The sequence below is a fragment of the Aquila chrysaetos genome, chromosome Z (genome assembly GCF_900496995.4).
Source record: "Aquila chrysaetos chrysaetos chromosome Z, bAquChr1.4, whole genome shotgun sequence".
NCBI lineage: Eukaryota > Metazoa > Chordata > Aves > Accipitriformes > Accipitridae > Aquila > Aquila chrysaetos.
This window is the reverse complement of record NC_044030.1, coordinates 57,466,256-57,487,545: the sequence shown is the minus strand read 5'-3', so window position 1 is coordinate 57,487,545 and position 21,290 is coordinate 57,466,256. Positions and strand designations below refer to the sequence as shown.

General features: G+C 37.8%; 1 protein-coding gene across 4 annotated transcripts in view; it reads right to left on the bottom strand.

The window, feature by feature from the left end:
- Positions 1-21,290, bottom strand: part of RFX3 (regulatory factor X3) — a 131,881-nt gene that overhangs the window by 56,039 nt on the left and 54,552 nt on the right. For 3 of the 4 annotated variants that reach the window (XM_030004312.2, XM_030004310.2, XM_030004309.2), the window contains exons 2-3: positions 10,040-10,164; positions 1,582-1,679 (exon numbers count right to left, since the gene is read on the bottom strand). In XM_030004312.2, coding sequence (XP_029860172.1) covers positions 1,582-1,679; positions 10,040-10,156 — 215 coding nt within the window. In that variant the 5' untranslated portion in view covers positions 10,157-10,164. Of the gene's footprint in view, positions 1-1,581; positions 1,680-10,039; positions 10,165-21,290 lie in introns of those variants that run through there. The other variant, XM_030004313.2, reaches the window with a different exon arrangement.

Below are 21,290 nucleotides of genomic sequence, written 5' to 3'. Positions count from 1 at the left end.
GAGAATAATATCATTTGTTTTTCTTTGCTTTCGCGCGCGACCTTTGCTTTCATTTTATTAAACTGTCCTTATCTTGACCCACGAGCCTTTTGTTATATTTTCTCCCCCCTGTCCAGCTAAGAAGGGGGAGTGATAGAGCGGCTTTGGTGGGCACCTGGCACCCAGCCAGGGTCAACCCACCACACTTAGAAAGACAAACGCCATGTCTCTGAATGTCCCCCCATTCCTTCTTCTTCCCCCAGCTGTATATGCTGACCACGACATCATATGGTATGGAATATCCCCTTTGGTCAGTTGGGGTCAGCTATCCCAGCTGTGTCCCCTCCCAACTTCTTGTGCCCCCCCCAGCCTGCTCACTGGTGGGGTGGTGTGAGAAGCAGAAAAGGCCTCGACTCCGTGTAAGCACTGCTCAGCAGTAACTAGAACATCTCTGTGTCATCAACTCTGTTTGCAGCACAAGTCCAGAACATAGCACCAGACCAGGTACTATGAAGAAAATGAACTCTATCCCAGCCAAAACCAGTACAATAGGGAAGTCTAATGCATATTTAAGATACATTGTTTAGGATTTACAAGTGAGAAGAAAACAGACAAGACAGTCTATGAAAAATGAATTAAGCAAAATATGCTAGTAGAAATGACCAAAGAATGCTGCCAGTGTTAACATCAGAAGTCTCTGATCTAAATAATATCGCTCTTTTGAATCACTTTTGAATTACCATCAACAAGTAAGTACCTGCAGACAATAAAGAAGCTTTCTAAATCTATTTCCTCCTAAAGCTAGTAACACAGCAAAAATGGCAAAAGGTAGGTAAATGAAAAAAAGAGGTAGAGAAGCTCCTTCCCAAGCAACGTGATCCTACTTTGATGTTTGAGCTAACTTGAAAGCTGGTGCTGCTCCAAGTCAGGCATTAGACTAGGTAACCTCCAGAGGTCCCATCAAACCTAGATTATTCTTTCTATGCTTCTAAGCTCATGTATTGGAGAAAGGACCTTGATGATGAAAAAGCCAGCAGGAAATGCACAATAATGCGCAGAAAAGAGGCTAAAGAAGCAGCAAAAAGAGACAATGTTACTCTCCTTCCTCTGCCTTTCCTCATTCCATTGGAAAAAAATACTTATTTTATTAAACACCGGAATGAAATTACATTACTACTTTCTTTAAATAATAACTACAGCTGCTGCACCTTTCTATGCATTTGCCACTAGGACTGCAGCCAGGAAGACAGAAGGCCCTGCCTTCTGTCCTGAGGACCAAAGTTACACAGTACGTCCTATGGACAGAAATTACCCATAAACTGAAAGGTACTTTTTGAAGGAATACTACGCTGTATATGTAATTTCATGTAAGTCCACCTAAAACAATCACAAGAATTCTATTTACACAAAAATTCTGCCTTAATAAAAACAAACAGTGTGAATTCAGCTTGTTATCCAAAAAAATATTTTGACAATAAGAGCTTTGATTGAAACATTTCTCTTTCCAACTTAAAATACACTAGTTGGTATAATCTAACTGAAAATATATATTTAACTTCGCATTTTAATAAACATTCAAATTCCGATCATTTGCCAACTTACATAGCTCCATTAGTGTAGACTGTGTCACTTCCCTCCACATACTGAACCTGTGCTGGGTAGACATGCTGTACCTGTTGCACAGTCTGCACTTGCTGTACCTGAAAACAAAACCACCAGAAATGTGGGATCAGAAGGACTGATGCTTCAGTGCATCTAATGGCTTCTAAACAAGATGGGATATCTCTGTTCTCATAGCAAAGAAAGTTACTGTTAGAAAATATTTGTGCTGCAAGTCTGGTAAATGGAGCCCTAACATTGAAGATGCAAGCTCACAGAGCATACGTACCTTCAGTGCCAAAGACAGAACTAACTGGAAAGGGTAACAGGAATGAAACGAAGTATAACCATGCTATGCATCAAGCTGAAGGATTACAATTACTACAGAACAAAGTATCATTTGGCCACATGTATGTCTTTTCTTATTGCATTTCAATAGTACAAGCCTTAAAATCTCAGCTCAAATGTGTTGCAGTAAGTTTAGAAATAAAGGTTCACATTAAGATGGTTTAGCTCTTTTTGAACTTGAGTTAAACTACAGTGGTACAAGCTTTTTTCCCAATAATGCTTTGATCCAATGTACAATTATGGATCAAAACCCCCAATCTGAGTAACACCTTTCCCAGAATACCATCAGCTATAACAAACTCCAACAAAACCTGGTTTTACCTCAATGAGCTAAACAACAAAAAGCAGTAAGGCATGGATTATCTTCACATATATTGCTGAGATGGCATGCCTGTTTTGTAAAAGCACACATAGACGCAAATCAATTCCTTTGATTCATATACTATGTAGGGAAGATCCAGCTTATGCAATTTTCTCTCCAGTCTTAATTTTTTGTCTTCTGCCACCATAAACATTAAGGATTCCATACTTTACACTTGCCATCATTTAGAGGAGCCGTATTTTGGTTCAAGAGCAGTCCAGAATCTAAAAGATGCAAAAAGACTTACAGACTTCACAGACTGGCACAATTTTACCCAAGGAACTGAATCAAGAAGGTGACAATGCACATATTTAGTAAACAGATTTAACATAAACTACCTTTAAGTGACTGTTATTGTTCTCAGATATTTTGCTAGGAGGCAACTTCAGCCTGATCCAGTTGGTCTTAAGGATTGCAAACACTGTAATCCCAGATGAATCTGGACTTCAGGCATTTGATGGATCATGTCCAAGAGCTGTTTGAGAATACCCTACTCTAATACCTTCAACTCTGCTGTATTTTAAAAAGTTCTGTAAATAAGCACATTTTTCCTAGTCTTTTATAGTATTGACTCAGACTGTGAAAGGAAAATCTAGATTTTCACAGAAACCTTCCCTTAGGTTGACATTAAAACCTGAATTCTGAAAAAAGCAAAGCATCTAAGGTTTTGAATGCAGCTATACTAGCATGATAGAAAATCAGATGTTTCTTTCCATTAACAGCAATAAGACACAACATGATGGTTAAAATATCTACTAAAATCTGATTTCCCCCATGAATCATTACATAAATTAACAAATATACCTGAAATACAATTTGTCAACTTCAAAAAATATACTTTAAAGATGTTTTCTAATTATTAAGGTAAGGTACAGCTGTGTACATTTCCTCTCCTATTAATATTTAGTTATTTAACAGAAAGATTCAGTTCTCAAAGTCAACACAAAAAACTCTGATCCAAATCATGCATGTTACTAGGCTTTAGAACAATTTTTTTTAATTGAAAAATATAAATAGCTGTATTGTACAAATACCTTTTCAAAGAATTAAACTACTTCTATTTCCATCACCTTTGACTTAATTGCTTAAATTAATTCAAATCATAATTTCATGGAATGGGCTTGATCCAAATCCACTGTAAGAAAGTTATGCCTGTAAGCTTGCTATTAATTAGTACCTCTCAATATTCAAATTTGCCAATCTGTAACAAAACCATCTATTAATGCAGTAATTGGCTAAAATGTTTATGTGCTTTACTGTGAAACATAGATGCAACATATTATAATAGTTTTTAAGTTTGACTCTAAAAGTATTTCTTCCTCTTGGGTGACCCAAGTTCTACGAACTTTAATCAACAGGAGAAGGGGAGTCATTGTTGATCAGTCTATTACAGAGCACCAAACTGATCTACTTAACCTATACAGTGAGAGAACATCTTGAAAGCAGGCTTTGTTGTTAAAACCAGTAACTTGTCACCTGCCATGTAATGGATATGCTCCATTTTCTGTCTCAGTAGAACAGCTGGGGAAACACTGTGGAAATGATGCTGTTGTCAGGATGAATTCCATGCTCTTGTCCAACCTCTCCCAAAATGCACTTTGTTCCCTATTCACACACACTGGATATGGCTTACTCCCTATTAAAAAAAACCACACTGTTTTTCTATTAATAAAGGAAATGTGATTTTCTCCCTCCAACCTGCATACTGATAAAATGGAACTCTACAGTATGTACAAACACAACATTAAAAACTGCCTATCAGTAAATGCAGGTCACATTCACATTCTGTAGAAGGTATTCTATTCTCCCATTATTCTTGGATACAAGCTGCTACCATTTCAAAACCAACAGATTCAGCACAGTGCAAGACCTTTACCACAGAAATGAGAGGATACTGCAGGGACAAAGTGGTATAGAGTGTGTCAAAGCTCAGTGTCTATTGCACAGGAAACTGAAAAATTCCAAAATGTGTTTATTTTCTGATTTGGAACAACAAGAAAAAATTAATTTACCATAAAACAAAACATCAAAAAAGGTTAAAATTAAAATTTTCATTCATAAATTTCAAATTTTCACCAATTTTTATATAAATTCTTGATTGGCCTAATATGCAGTACTACTAGAAATGTCATGACTATGCAAATAAAGTAACTTATTTTTTAAATTTAAGAATGAGTACACTACAGTGCTATTAAAACATCTTACCTACTTTTGTAGATCAAAATGTTTTTCCTTTAACAATGAAGTTCAATACAAAAGGGCTACTGAATTAGGTTAAATTTTTTCCAATACAGTAATAAAAAGAAGACAGTTTATAAAAAAAGTTATTTTGCTTCAGCTTCTCTGAAACTCAGTACTGCTACGGTTAAATTTATTATGGTGCCCAAGGAAGCTTTAGTCACTACATTGTACTGCAATGTACATAACAACCTTCAGGTCAAGAAAGTTAAGAGGTAAATATTTTTCCTGTCAAGCAATGACAAATAAGTAAGTGGCCTTTAGGATGGCCTCGTATATGAAAATTCTGCCATGCTGAAAATCTTGGTTATATGATATCTCCAATACTAATTTTATTTCCTATTTTACTTCATTGTGGGAAAAATATTTTCATGAGAATTAAATCAAGTGCCTCTGGATTTTCTTAAATCTTCAAATTATTCTTCTTTTTAAAAATCTTCAACAACAGGAAGAAATGAAATGCATATATCTACGCTCTATGAGCACAAAATTATTTGACAAGAAGTTGGTTAAGTTGCTTAAAACACCACCAAAAAAAAAAACATTTTTTGTGGAAATGGAAAAAAAAAAGTCTTTCTTCTCTTCCGTTTTATTCATTATTTTCCGTGCACCTTTTATTAAGCTGTTAAAGGAATTGTATCAGCTATGTTCTTTAGTTTTTAGAGCAGAGCAGAAATTGGAGATCACAGAGAGAATACTCAACATACATCTAAACCTAAATGGCCTTCTTGTATTAAAAAATACTCTGAGAATTAAATGTTTCAGGCTGAAAATAGAAAACACAATGAACTATTTATTAAAAAGTGACAGTATTTAATTTAAAAAATTGTATGTTCTGGGGTGGACTGATGAGCTAGTCATGGTAATTGTTATTGTCTGGCTGGAAAACAGAAAATTAACTGACTTGTATAGGAAATAATCAGTTAAGTAGGGTCAGAGAGAAGATCTTTCATTCCTCTTGCTTCAGTGATTCTAGCCCGAAATAAATAACTGGAATAGGATTAGAAGTAAGCAGCTGAAATGTTCCAGGAGAACAAGAGGCGAATGAAAACTTATTTCAATATACATGTGTAATTATAATTACTAGTTGAAGGGAAAAAAAAAAGGAAAACAAATTATATTAATTATACTACCTCAGAGGAACAAATGAGGGACTAAGTTATTTGTATCTATGAGAGTTTGTCAACAAGAATAAAGTGCATAAAAACATATGGAAATGCAGAAATTACATTGAAGCTTAAAAACAAAATTTAAGAGAGAATTTTGATTTCCCATAAAGAAGTGCTTATGTTCAAAGTACTACTAAGCAAAGACAGGGCTTAGAATAGGGCAAAATATATATGGATTTTTAAACTCCATTTAAAAAAGAACATATAATTATCCACAGTGCCTATGCAAATAACTTGGATGTGCATCATTTTCTGTTCTCAAAGATAAAAATAATTTTCGTACCTTCATTAGTCTGGATTACTTTTGGCAAGCAACATATAAATAGCACATGCTGTAATATTCTAAGCACATTCATATTTATATAATGGCTAATGTCAGTTCATGATTATGTTTCTCATATGCTAAACATGATTTTGCATTAAGAGCAATTTTGATTAGCAGAAATGTGCATCTTCAGTTAATGATACAATTCTTTGTGAATGCGATGGCCATCGTGTCTGGTGAATATGAAGAAATGCTTTTCTCAACTTCTGATGCATGGATAGACTTTTATAAAATAAATTATATGACTATTTTTAGTTTTATTTCTCCAACCCTTCCACATTGCATGGCATAAGCTACAAAGTGAGATTAATTTTGAATCCTTAGAAGCTCACTGCACTGTGCTAAAGAGTGCCTGTTGAAAAAGCAATGATACATTAGTGAAAAATCCCCGTATCTGAGGAAACAAAAGACTAAGAAAATTCCTTGGGCTATTAAAACGGAATTCAATTACACTCCCACCTTTTTGGTCTTTTGGTCATGTGGGCATGTTTGCCCCCTTACTATTACCCTCTATCCCATCTCCACAGTGACAGCTGCTGTGCTGCATGAAACCAGCTGCCACCAGTGCCACTTTCACCAGAGGGGAAGCCCAGGTTTTCATTAATGGCACCTTTTTTTCCCTATTTTTGGAGCATCACAGCAGACTTTCATGAGCTCCATATTTATACCAGCTATATGCATATCAGGGATTTGTTTTAGCTGAAAATATAAAAAGTTACTCCTTTGCTGTTTGCTCAAAAGACAGGATGCTTCAGTAGCAACACAGCTGTAGGAAAAAGGCTCTTAGTTCACCCTTCCACTTATTCAGCTTGCTCTTCTTCAGGACAAAAGCATTTCATTTTGAAAAAGATATCATACATTTTGTGAGCATAAATAAAACACTGATACCATGAAAACAACCCTAAATAATGCATGCATGAGATGTCATTTAAGTATGGTGTATATACAGGAATGGAAACGTGGGAAACAAAGACCTCACTAGGCAAAATGAAATACTATATCCTGCTTTAATATCAATTAAAACCAAATTAATCTAAAATGGTATTATTCACTAAAAAGTACTAATAAATTACTATAAACATGATAATACAGAAGTTTCAGCATACACCAACTTGTTGCATATACACAGACACTAATGTTACAGTATCTCTGAATTTAACAAAATTCAAGAAGTGCTCTATTGTTTTAGTAAATTATATTCACAAGATAATATAATCCAAATGTGAATAGTCACATGTATTTTGGATACAGCTGACATTATTATGTCTCTTATAAACCACAGAAAAAAATGAAAGCATATCTTATATATTATGCACCTAAAACCTTCCCTCCAACTTTCAACATTGGTAACCTTGAATGTGCAGAAATAACAAGCCCTCCTTCTGTCATCAAAAGAATAACTTTATGAAATTAGCACTCTTTCTCCTGATTTTCTTTAGGCAAATTGGCCCACTCCTATCAAATGTACATAAAGCTGATATTAACTTTACACAATTGTGACCTATACAGAGATTCCTCAGGGTAGATTACACCTACAATTTCCTCCACACAGTGATTTTCTTGTTGTTTGATATTCTTTTTTTTTTTTTTTAACCCAACAACTGAATTGCCTATCCCATCTACACTCTTCATCATATTTCCTGCTAGCATACAACATTCACATCTTCACTCTTCCTTTTCTCCTCACTACACATTCACTTCTGTAATCTATCCTCTCTCTCTACAAAATCTCCCACACATACCGTGTTTTAATCACTGCAGTACTGTCTGCATTGAATTTCCCAACATTCTTGTTGCATCTTCAATCCCTGCAAAATTTTGAAGAAACTCCTCTTCCTTGGCTGGGTTGATCCCTTAGCTTTCCTTTCTGAAACATTATGCTAGCTCCTATGGTCAGTGTTAAGAGTTAGCTGGAAAAATATAATCTAATATCCCCATAGGGAAAAATAATACAAAATAATGATGGAGTATTCAATGAAAGGGAATACTCAGAAGCAGCAGTACTAAAGGAAATATATGTAAGATTGCAATATATGATCAAGCAAGAAAAAACCAATCTACTCCTGGGCTTCTGTATTTTGACAGGAGTATTACATTAATAAAGGACAACTGGAATAATTTCAGAAAAGATGTAGATAGTCAGTGACAAAGATTAATGTGTTATCTACGTGGGAAAATAAGGAGCCAATTCCATCCTAGAAGTTTTCAGAAAGGTAGAAACTTTATACAAGCTAAGTTTATAAATACCAAAGCCCGGCTCATTTTTCATTTGCTTGTGACAAAAATAGAACAGTAATTCATAGAAGATCCTATCCTTACAGTTCAATGAATCCAATCATTAGAACTACAATACTATAAAGTATCCTGTATGACACTAACTGGTTACCAGTCTTCAATCCCTCACACTGATTAGTACTTCACATGGATAAAATTCAGTATGCAATGTTAGACTATCGTGTGTATATCTTATTGCTTAAAACAAGCAACTGTGTAGCACTACCAAATTGCCATCTTTTATCTGAAAAGCTGAAATACAGGAATAACAAAGAACAAATCACATAAACTACATCTATTAAACATCTGTCATCATGAAAGAACATAAAAATCAGTCAAACTATCAGATCATATTTCATAAAGAAAAAAAGCCTTGCACTTCACAAACCTTAAAAAAGAGTTAACCAGACAAAATCTCCTACAAAGTTTAGCTAAGTTCAAGCATCATGGAAGCTTCAATTAAAACCTAACATAGTATTCAAAAGCCTCTATCCTAATCAACATTCAAGTAAAGAGAAAGCAAGCTATTTAACAGTCTGAACTCAGGACAAAATATTTCAAACAACTCTTGATTCTCTAGCAGTGAATTCTCAGAAAATACACAAAGCCAAGAATTTAAATAAAATCTTTTAAGTCCAAACTCAATGCTTTTCTGCATCAGTTTTTTTAAAAACAAGCTTGCATCCTAAAAGATACATCAAGATATAAGCAGAAACTATACTAATGGAACTATAAGGCATTATAAATTAAGTCTGCACCTCAGGAAAAAAATGTTAGTGAGATGTATAAGACTGTGGAACATATACATAAAAATGCACCACCTAGAATTTTAGAACTAAGCTTAACAAATGCTGAAAAATTTAATTTAGGGAAAAGTGCTCTACTGGCACAGAAACAAATTACACTATTTAACAAACTATGTCCAGTTCTCATATTATTGATTCTGAAACTGTGAAGTCAGTTTTTGATGAAAAACATCAGATGTCACCCAGAGTACCCATCACATGGACAGCTAATTTCTGTGTATTCCGGAAAAGTCTTGGATAGCTGTCACGGCTTTCACATTCAGTCCCTGTTTTCTACCTCCATACTTTTCCTTTTTTCCTCCCCGTTTTCTTCTGTCACCACTCCTTCCAAAGCTTCTGGGTGCTACATAGGTGAGTGACCATCTCATGTAACAGGTGTGCACTGTGCTGGCTCCTACAGAAGTCTTTTTACTTCTCTGGGAAGGGCACATCATGAATTACCTATTGTCATACCACAAATACTTTCATAACATTGTGCAAAGATCTGCAGGGATTCAAGCCTAGAGATGCAATGGACAGTGCTTTTCATTTTTACATTTGTATTCCACTTACTTGGATGTCCAAATGAAAGGAGAAATGATATAGCCAATGATATCAGAAAAATACTCATTATTCATTATTTAAAGGAAAAAATGTAAATATTCAGTAACATAAATTAAAGTACACTTCTATGAGCTATTACATGAATTCCATAATAACCTACAGTTAGAATCATATATGTGTACTACTGGTGCTTGTCAGATGCTCCAATTAAGGAACACATCCTGAAAACAGCTTGCCTTTCTCTGACTATTTTAAGTCCAACAAAATAAAATTGATAAAAGCAGAGCAAAAGAACTCATTTAGCACCCTTGTACAAAATCAAGTTCTTCACTACATTGTCAAGAACTATCCTTCCTGCATTTTTTTTTTAATCTTCCCAAAACTAACAGCCACCTACCTGCTGCTGAACTGGTACTTGCTGTACTACCTGTGTGGGCACTGCTGCCTGGCCAGCCACAGACGTCTGTAAAGTCACAGTCGAACCTGTATCCGACCCAGTCTCTGATGTCTGCATTGTGATCTCTGAATAAAATTAAGACATAAAATTAAAAGGTTAGTGCATTAATTTTTTTATTTCATCACTTATATCAGTACACTAATTTGTTACTTATCTCTATTTGGATCTTAAAATTAGCTAATACCAATTGTGGTTATGAGCCAAAAGGTTTTTCCCACTACTAGCATATGAGTTAGTACAAATGGGTTTTTATCTTACTTTTATCTTACTTGTATTCAAAATATCTTTTATTTACATGTGCAGAAACATGTCACTTCTCTGAGTTTTGTCACTTCAGGAATAACTCAGAAAAATCAGCAGCAAATCTTTTCTTGGCTTGTAAATAACTGGTCATCATTCAAAACTGTTTTTCTCTGCCTTACTGAATTACACTAAAAACTCTCTACATTCAAAATCAAAGTCAAACTTCTAGCAGGCCACAGACTGAAGGGCTGTAATCTGGAAAGCAAACTGTGAAAAGCATTTAATGAGTCACAGTGAAAAAGCAACTCAAACAACCTTCTTCAGTAGAAAGCATTAAAGCAGCCACTGTAGTTAAAATCTAAGAAGAAACTTTTCAACACTAAAACCATATAGAAATACATACACAGTAGAAAAGTGCCTAAGATCGTGGCCCTGACCTTTAAAGGGAACAATGGAAATTTGGATACAATACAGAAATGGTTCGGGAATCAAGGAAAATGCCTTACAAAGAAAACTTATCAGGAAGACAACAAAGAATGACTTATGTCTTCATAGGAAACATCGACTGGAAACTATGGGATTCATCAATTTTGCACAGCATAAATGACAATACAATTGACTGGGTGACAAACCAAAATTAATTCAAAATCAGGAATTACTTTTTTTAAAATTTTTTTTTAATTTGTTTTAAGCAGTGGATGATTAACTGGTGAAAATAATAACCAGATAAGGCAGGTTCTTCCTCACTTGGTACCTTCAAAACAGAAGACTATGCTTCTGTGAAGAATTACAGTAAACAAATACAAATTACTAGTCTGTAAACCAAATGTTCTGTGACCCAAAAATTTTACTGCCCTTAATCTCTATTAATCTATATTAGCTACAGAATACTTTGGCAACCTGAGGACCAATGTCACTAGAAATGAGTAGCATTCTCATGCATAATAAAAGAGGTTTATATGAAAGAATATTTAGAATGCCCTATCCAGGTGATTTTTTCAGTTTAACAGAATAGACCGAGACGGCTGAGAGAGAAGAAGCTGGACTTTAATTGCCCCGTCTCCCAACAAATAACAAACTCTGCCCCCCCCCCCCCCCAAAACCCTACAATATTTTTTGAGACAAAACCATAATAAAAAATGTGTCTGTTCAGGGGCATACCAATATATAGGAGGAGGAATTCATTACTGTACCAAAAAAAACCTCAGAGGCAATCAGAAAATTCAGTGTTCTCCTTGCTTGACAATGGAACCAGCTGCAACAACAGACCTTCCTTTCAAGGCTGGGTTCCACAGCAGTTTAAGCTGATTTAAAGCTGGGTTTCTGCAGTCCCTCCCTCCAACTACCTCTGACTCATGTTGCATTCAAATGTGGTCACTGCAAAGCAGGAAACAGGTATACAAATTTGGGATGGGGATGGAGAATAGGGGCAGGACCTTGCCAACTGGGACCATCACTGGTTTAAACTCCATGGAACCATGCCTATGGTACCTGACAGATTTAACTGCTTCTTCTGAAATATTCAGGAAGACTGAGAAATTGTTGGTCAAACCTATCTGAGATTAAACAATAGACTCTCAGACTTACGATGTTGACTGAACCCTCTACTTCTTTCAGGCATGCCTGACAAAAATCAGGATACAAAATGAATAGAAAAAAGGAGCAGAACTTCACAGATGACTATTAAAATGTTAAAAATCCTAACAATGAAAATGGATGTCCACAGGATAAATATGGAGGAGTTGAAAGCTACTGTCCTGCTAGAAAGTTACAAAAGCTGGTGAGATTAATCCCATGACTGGAGTGTGGCTATTGATGGCTACAACCTGTTCACAAGGGATAGGCAAGGAAGGAGGGTGGAAGGGTTGCCCTCTATGTCAAGAAACGGATAGATTGTGAAGAGCTGTCTCTGGAAAATAGCCATGAGCAGGTTGAAAGCTTATGGGTAAGAATTAAAGACCAAGGCAATGAGGGGAACCTTGTGGTTGGTGTTTACTACAGGCCACTCGATCAAGGGGAGCCTACTGACGAAGCCTTCTTACTCCAGCTGCAGGACACATTGCACTCACAGGATTGTCCTGCTGAGGGTCTTCAACCACCCAGGCATCTGCTAGAAAAGTAGCATGGCAAGCTGTAGGGAATCCAGGAGACTCCTGGAGTGCATTGAGGATAACTTCTCAAGCCAGGTTATAGACAGCCCTACCAGAGGGGATGTGATACTGGACCTGTTGGTCACCAGTGCAAGTGAGCTAATGGGTGACATCAAGATTGGAGGCAGCCTGGGCTGCAGTGATCATGCACTGGTGGAGGTCGCAGTCCTGAGGCATATGGGTCAGGCGAAGAGTAAAGTCAGGACCCTGAATTTTAGGAAGGCAAACTTCCAGCTCTTCAAGGAGTTAGTCAGCAGGACCCCGTGGAAAACTGCTCTCAGGAACAAGGGAGCAGAACAGACAGGGCAGATCTTTAAGGACGCTTTCCATAGAGTGTGAGAGCTCTCGATCTGCAGGTGTAAGAAATCAAGAAAGGAAGGCAAGAGACTGGCATGGGTGAGTCAAGACCTACTGGTCAAACCAAAGAGCAAGAAGGAAATGCACAGGCAGTGGAAGCAGGGACAGGTATCCTGGGAAGAGTATAGGGATGCTACCCAGATGTGTAGGAATGGGGTCAGCAAAGCCAAGGTGTGGCTGGAGCTGAACTTGGCAAGGGGCACAAAGAATAATAAAAAGGGCTTCTATAGGTATGTTAGTCAGAAAAGGAACGTCAAAGAAAGCGTATCCCCCCCCCGATGATTATGACTGGCTGTGGAATGATTGCTGGAGGTGACTTATTGATATGTCCCCCTCTTAAGAGGAGGTGAACCTCCAGGATGGAATGCAGTGGATATACATGAAATCTGTTCCATAATAATCCCCTAAGCAATATAACCTGCAACCTTAGATGTTAGCAACACCAGGGGAGCTTGGTATGCTGACTCTGAGAAACAACACGGAGGGTGGAGCAGAGTGGAAGCACCGCGGCCAGGCTCTTTGATATCACTGCAGGGATGGGGAACTGGAACTACTGGAACAAGAATGGAAGGTCCCTGCATTAAATCTGCTGAAGCAAGGAGGTGAAACAATGGGGTTCTGTCAATGCTATGGCTTTGCTTCTGATTTATATCATAAGTGCCCAGTTCCAGAGTAGTGACATGCTAAATCACATTCTCTGGGTGAACTTTGCTCATTATAATCTCATTATAATACCAAAACACACCTGCATCCCAAAACCTACCCGCCTTCAAGGTGCGAACACCCCTCATTGACCATGCGCTCTGAATTTTCTCTAGCATATACCTTTAAAAGTGATATTTTACACCAATCATAATAAAGGTATCTGTGACTAGAGTCACTCAAGCTCCACCTAAAAATAAGAAAATAGTATAAAAGGGCTTAAGCGAGGAGGAATGCTAAGGAAGATACCATCATAGACAAGTCGGGAGGACATACTGACTTCTGGGATCAGTCAACAGGCTGAATCTCTCTTCCCCCACATAGGGATGCCTATTAGGTAAGATTCAAACCCTCAGTTATACCAAGTGCTTCCCAGGAAACTTAGAAATCTGTATAGAGTTCTTCCATAATTTACTGTGCTTGTAGTCTACTTAATTATTATTTGTACGTGCTTTGTAGACAGTGTATTTATCACCAGCAATCCAAAAGAACCTGTACTCCTCTTGCTTTAATAAACTGTACTGTTCATTAATCTAGACGTGATAGTTCATTAAACACAACCAAACTCCTTAAGTCTGGCCATTCTAGGTAGTTGAACACAACTAAATTGAAAGTACAGTGCGCTATTAGTGCATGCATAATCATGATAGTTCAACATATTGAACATGACCAGACTTACAGTGCTGAACTGGGCATCATTCAGAATCTAAGCCTAGCCACCCCCAGCCCCTCTGATATCTGAAGGACAAGGTGGAATGCAATGGGGTTTATTTTCCGCCAAACTTCTTTACACTTTAACACAACACTGGCAAACTGTTAACAATGGATGAGGAGAAGGCTGAGGTACTCAACAACTTTTTTGCACCAGTCTTCACTGGCAAACTCGCTTCCCACACCTCTTGAGTGGATGAACCGCAAGGCAGGGACTGGGGTAGCAAAGTCCCTCCCACTGTAGGAGAAGGTAAGGTTTGAGACCGACTGAGGAACCTGAACATACATAAGCCTATGGGGCCTGACAAGATGCATCCCAGAGTCCTGAGGGAATTCACTGATGTAGCTGCCAAGCCATTCTCCATCATATCTGAAAAGTCATGGCAGTCAGGTGAAGTCCCCGGTGACTGGAAAAAGGTAAACATTGTACCCATTTTTAAAAAGGGTAGAAAGGAGGACCCTGGGAACTACCAACCTGTCAGCCGCACCTCTGTGCCTGGGAAGATCATGGAACAGATCCTCCTAGAAGCTATGCTAAGGCACATGGAAGACAGGGAGGTGATTCGAGACAGCCAGCATGGCTTTGCCAAGGGCAAGTCTTGCCTGACCAACCTAGTGGCCTTCTGGGATGGAGTGGCTACATCAGTGGACAAGGGAAGAGCTACTGATGTCATCTATCTGGACTTCTGTAAGGCCTTTGACACGGTTCCCCACAACATCCTTCTCTCTAACCTGGAGAGATATGGATTTGATGGATGGACTGTTTGATGGATGAGGAATTGGTTGGATGGTCTCATACAGAGTAGCGGTCAACAGCTCCATGTCCAGGTGGAGATCAGTGACAAGTGGTGTCCCTCAGGGGTCCGTATTGGGACCAGTAATGTTTAATGTCTTCATCAATGACATAGACTGGGGGATCAAGTGCACCCCCAGCAAGTTCACAGACACCACCAAGCTGAGTGGTGTGGTTGACATGCCTGAGGGACCAGATGCCATCCAGAGGGACCCAGACAAGCTTGAGAAGTGAGTCCATGTGAATCTCATCAGGTTCAAGAAGGCCAAGTGCAAGGTCCTGCACCAGGGTTGGGGCAACCCCCAGTATCAATACAGGCTGGGGGATGAAGGGATTGAGAGCAGCCCTGCAGAGAATGACTTGGGGGTACTGGCGGATGAAAAGCTGGACATGAGCTGGCAATGGATAAGGGTAATGGTTTTAAACTGAAAGAGAGTAGATTCAGACTAGATATAAGCAAGACATTTTTTACAATGAGTGTGGTGAAACACTAGAACACGTTGCCCAGAGAGGTGGTAGATGCCCCATCCCTGGAGACATTCAAGGTCAGGTTGGACAGGGCTGTCAGCAACCTGATGTAGTTGAATATGTCCCTGCTCATTGCAGGGGGGTTGGAGTAGACAACCTTTAAAGGTCCCTTCCAACCCAAACTATTCTATGAGTCTGTGATTCTATGTTTACTGTAAAATAGTAAATTTCATACCTTTTTTTTGCCTACAGAAAATGCTGTTTAAAGTCCATAGTAAAGTTGTTTAATGCTAAAATCAGTGCCACAGTTCCAGTATCAGTCCACCCTAACAAAAAACAAATAGTTTTTCCTTTAATTCCAATATTAATGGAACATTCAACTTCCAGTAATAATATCCAGAAAGAAAATTTTGTTTACTTTTCAATATGCAACCATCTTAAAGTTTCTGCACATAAATTAACAAGACATTGTGCCATATAAGACATTCTTAAGTGCACTAGACCAAACTCATTCACAAGGTAAATGTATGACCTTAAATAAACTGATCATTACAGCTGCAATTCAAGATGCTCAAAAAACCTGAGTCAGGTACTCTGATCTAACTGAGAAAGATAATGTGGTCATTTCCTTGCAGCAGTTGTCATGGATTGTGCCTGGCTGACATCAGAGTGAGGCCTTTAGGAAAAGGGAGCAGCTTCATTATAAGAACAGAGGATACTTTGGTTGTAAACCAGCTGTCAGTCACTGCAGAGAAGCTTTGAGATGGGCAGGCTGCAAGTGCCAGTGACAGCTGACAGTCTGCTGTTAGGCGCTGAGGGATGCTGAACAGGCATAGTCAAGAATCAGGTATTCTCTGCCCAGTTCTGGAAGTGACGATGTCCAGAGAGATATCAGGACACATCATAGAGAAGCCAGGGTTAGGTGGGAGAGAACCCTCAGAGAGAACTGGAGAGACCCTGGAGAGCCCCAAGGCCCAGCCTAGGACTACGCAACATATAGCTGGCACTGCTACACTGACCTACCAAACTTCAGACTATGTCCTCCCATCCACAGGACAGGGAAGCCATGTAATTTGTAAACTGCACATACATTTTTGATTAAAGTGTTTTGGTGACTGTGTCTGTTTTATCTTTACACTGTCAATTTGGTGACAGTCCTATATTTAAGTATACAATCTGATGTGCTTCTCTACCTCAGGACTGTAATACGCTTTTAGTAATAATCTGATAGGTTAACTGGTTGCTCTATAGACTGATTTATCAGTAGGTAAACTAGGACAGCTAAAGCATGATTGTGTAATATAAACTTCGCCATCAGTTTTGCCTAAGCAAAAATAAACCTAATGGCTCAATATCAATTTATTCAGAAGTGTTTAGGTTGCTTCCATCGTTCTGCTCTAAGTCTCTATCCTAAATGGAATTCTTTACTATAGCTCACTACACAGTATAGATTTGTCCTTGTAGATACCATCCAATATGTTTGACAGTCAACCTTTATCGTCTTCCTATTCACCGTAATTTTTTCTAGCATCATGTTAGTGAGGTAGTCAGTGTAGTTCTTTTACATTGCATCAATACTGAGCAGTTACATGAACATATTTTTATAACCTGAATTAAGTCTCTCAATTTTTCACTGATACTGCATATAAGTAAAGGGACTGCATATTACAGCAGAAAAGACATCATCTTGCCTAATGTCAGGTGTATCACAAGCAACAGATTAATGTTTGACAAAGATCCTTTTTATTCTGGCTAATTAGGCAGTTGGACACACCCATCCGTTAATGGTTTTGCTTTGTATAGCCAGTGCTTGTTGCATCATGTGAATGTAAGCTAAACAGGCCACATACTGAAAAGAAGGATAATTAACCCCTCCAAGTGGGAAAAAGATATTGCCCAAGGCCAGCTGCTGAATGTGACAAGATTAGTATTTCTTCAGTCTAATGGGCAGAACTCAGGCAAAGCTACTATGCTGCAAATTACCCTTTTCCTGTATATTCTATGCAATTTCATGTTGTGTGTTAAGTTCCCTAAAGACTTTTTAATGTACCCAAATTCTCAGTTGGAATCCTTCTGTTTGCTAGACTTCAACTGTAAAGACTGAATGGTTTCAGAGACTAACTTGATCAATTACTTACCAAACAAGTTTGTTAAAATGTGTCAGATTAATGAATACTGTTTATTTTGTTCCTGGGCTACTTCACCCTGAACTAATTTACTTCTTTTGAGCTACCAGAGTTTGCAAAGTTTTGCTCAGCTACATATGCTTTATTGTCTAGATCAAATGATGTAGCAGGCTTTAATTCAATGCAGAAAATGAAAGCCTGTAATTTACTTTCAAGTGCAGCAGGAAAATTCTTTTTTCTCCTCTAGAAGGCTAAATAAAACATCACAGAAGGTAAAGTGAACTAGATCTTGTAATCACATGCAGTAATGGCAGGCTTTTAATGGTCAGAATAAAAGGCTAATCTTAAAATCTTATCTATTTATAATGATGAATCACCAATATACTCATTAAGAATTTCTGGCAACATAATGTGTTTCACAATAAAGGAAAACTTCTCAGAACATCAAATTTCAACAGCTAATACAGAATGCTTCCTTCCTCAACAATAGTATAAATGGAAACAAGTTTCAATAATACACTAGCATTTTAGATAAGCATTCCTTTTCAATTTTTGTGTAAACAAAAATTTTATGAATAATTGCCTTCAAACAAGCAATGTTATGAATTCAAAGGAACCATTTATATGTGTTAGCAATAAAGCAGAAGGCTGTTTGTACATGTTATTCACATGGAAAAAAAAAAGAATACTATAAATAATTTTTAGATACTAATGTATTTTCTTGTTGGAACACCAGTTTCTTACTAAACACTATTTGATTGTTTGTCCTCTCCAACGTTCTTAGTGATACCAAAGTAGTCAGCTGGACTCTGCTGATATGAGGACTAGTTGCTAAATATTTCAGTTAGCAATATGAATTTCATTACTCTTTTTTCAGCTTTTCACAGATTTATGGGAGGAATAATAGTTAACTGAATGGCACAAAATAAAATATATAAGCTGACTCTCTGGATTCACATATAATTTCCAGTAGCAAAACCCTACAATAGCACAATAACAGAAGGGGGAAGTACAGAGAGATACACACTGGAAGGGACCAATGCAAGTGGTAACTCCTGGTAACTCCTTCAAAGAAAGTTCATAAGATCAAAAAGCAATGTCTTGCCAATTAGATTATTAGGTACCTAAGAACAGTACTAGTCAACAATTGTCATAATGAAATGTCATATTTCCAGCAGATCACAGACAGCACGTGGATGCTTAGGCTGAATGCCTACTTCATGACTCTCTCACTTTGATCTACCTACTGATTTTACCTGCAAAAACTTCAAAATTGTATTTAGTCTTGGTGGACAATATATCAGCATTACACATCAGCCCTACACATCAGTAGACATCAGCAACAAGATTACATGCACAAACAACAGGACAAAACAAAACTTCTGAAGAGTTTTTGTTGTGACAAGACTAGCAAGTACAACTGTTACAATAAACAAAACTAGCAAATCATCAAACAACTATATTTATGCTATTCTAAGACATTAGTTTGTCCACTGGAGATTCTGAGTGCAAAAGCCCAGGTGATGTTCTCCTTCATCATGGTTGTGGAACTGGCGCTGGCAACAGGGCTTTGGCTTCTATGACCACAGGACTCTCTTTGAGGATAATATCTGCTTAGGAGAGATGGGATCCAACTCACTAAGTGGGGCAGAGGTATCTTTGCCAGCAGGATGGCTGATCTGGTAAGAACAGACTTAAACAAGGAACAACGTGAGGAGGGAAAGAGTTACCAGCAGCCCTGTGAAGGAGTGTTGGACAGGATTGACAGGCAAAGGGCCTGGGGTGATGTGAATAAAAGGGAACACATAATCAACAAAATGAAGCTTAAGCAGGGTCACCTCAAGCATTTGCATGTGAGCAAGGAAGTGGTTACAAGGCATCTTTATGAGGAAACCATCCAGACTCTCTCTGGGAAATCAGTACACTGAGGTGTCTTTCTGAAGCACTCATACACCAAGGGGCATACAAAGAGCTCACACACAGCATGGTGAATAAACACAAGGAATTACAGGGGGGTTATAATCTTGTTGGGATCACAGAGATGTGGTGGGATGGTTCACACGACTAGAGTGCAGCAATGGATGGATACAAGCTACCTGACTTTATAATTTGTTTCTTTTAGAAATGAAAATGTCTCTATCTTCACTAGGATGAAGTTTATGGGAACTTCCTTGTTGGGATGGGTATTTTGTTGTGTTTAGCCAGAAACAAGTTTTGATAAAAAAATTACACAACATTTCTGTAAGTTTAGTATGCTTTCTAAGATAATGTTCACACTGCTAAGTCAAATATACTATGGCTTTTAAGTCAGAGTTAGTCAAGTGTTACCTACCTTAAATAGTATTTGGGTACTTTTCCCTTGCTGAGGCAGCACCTGTCTTTAAGATATTAACATAACTTTCGTGGGCTGGGATAAGCATGTTCATGATCTCCGAAAAATAGCTCTATGCAGAATGATAGTTACAATACCAACTGGAATTTCTAGCTTGAGCCAAGATCTTACTCTGCTGCAAGACTGGTATTAGCAGAATTAATTACAAAGTCTAACATGTACAATGCTGCTTCTTCACACCTTTCAAAATACTTGACAACAAACTAGTTTTATGAAATTTCATCCTTGTTTTTGCCTATTGGTCAAGGACAGAGTGGGAACAGGACATAATGTAATACTTCAAGCACTGTTGATCACCACTCAAGGCTCTTCGCCTAATAGCCAGTGCTTTCTGAGGAAGAATGTGAAAGCAGGAGCACTACCTATACGAAAGTGTCTGTCACTTCTACACCAATTATATGATTCTGAAAGTAGATTTAGATTTTGCTTCAGAAGTGAGTTCTGGGGTTTTTTTTCCCCTAATATGATATTGTGCTGCAGTCCTTTCATCAAAAGAGCGAGTGTGTACATGAATCTAATGAAACAAAGGGAGAAAAATTGATGTGAAGATGGAGGTGGTATTTGTTTTCATCACTCAACAGATCAAAACATAAAATGAAAAGGTCAAAACATTATAGCTGGAGACATCTACTTTATTAACAGAATGAGCTATATTTATAGGAAATAAGTTTCTGTTCTCTTTGTGTTACCTTCGTGTTACCAATTTTCTGTTTCTGATGCTTCCTGTGTTACTTTCACTGAATCACAGTATAGCCCCAGAGGCTGGAAGGGACCTGCTCAAGCAGGGCTACCTACAGCCTTCTGCCCAGGACCATGTCCAGATGGCTTTTGAATATAGCCAAGAATTGGAACTCCACAACCTCTCTGGACAATCTCTGCCCCTCTTTGGTCATTCTCACAGTAAAAAAGTTTTTGCTCATGTTCAGAGGGAACCTCCTGTGTTTCAGTTTGAGCTTGTTGCCTCTTGTCCTGTGACTGGGCACTACTGAAAAGAGTCAGCTCAGCTTTAGCCCATGTCATAACTAAACTTCAGATATACTATGACAGTTATTAAATAAACTGCCATTATTATTATTGATTACTTATACTGTGATTACCCTTAAATGCCACCGAACACTTCATGCTTAAAAGTTATAAAAGTAGTAATACACTATGACATCTTCCAAATGCTTCACATAGCCATTTCTTCACCAGGTGCAGAGAAGGAAACAGTTCATGCCTGGATTATTACCCCACTGACTATGTTGTT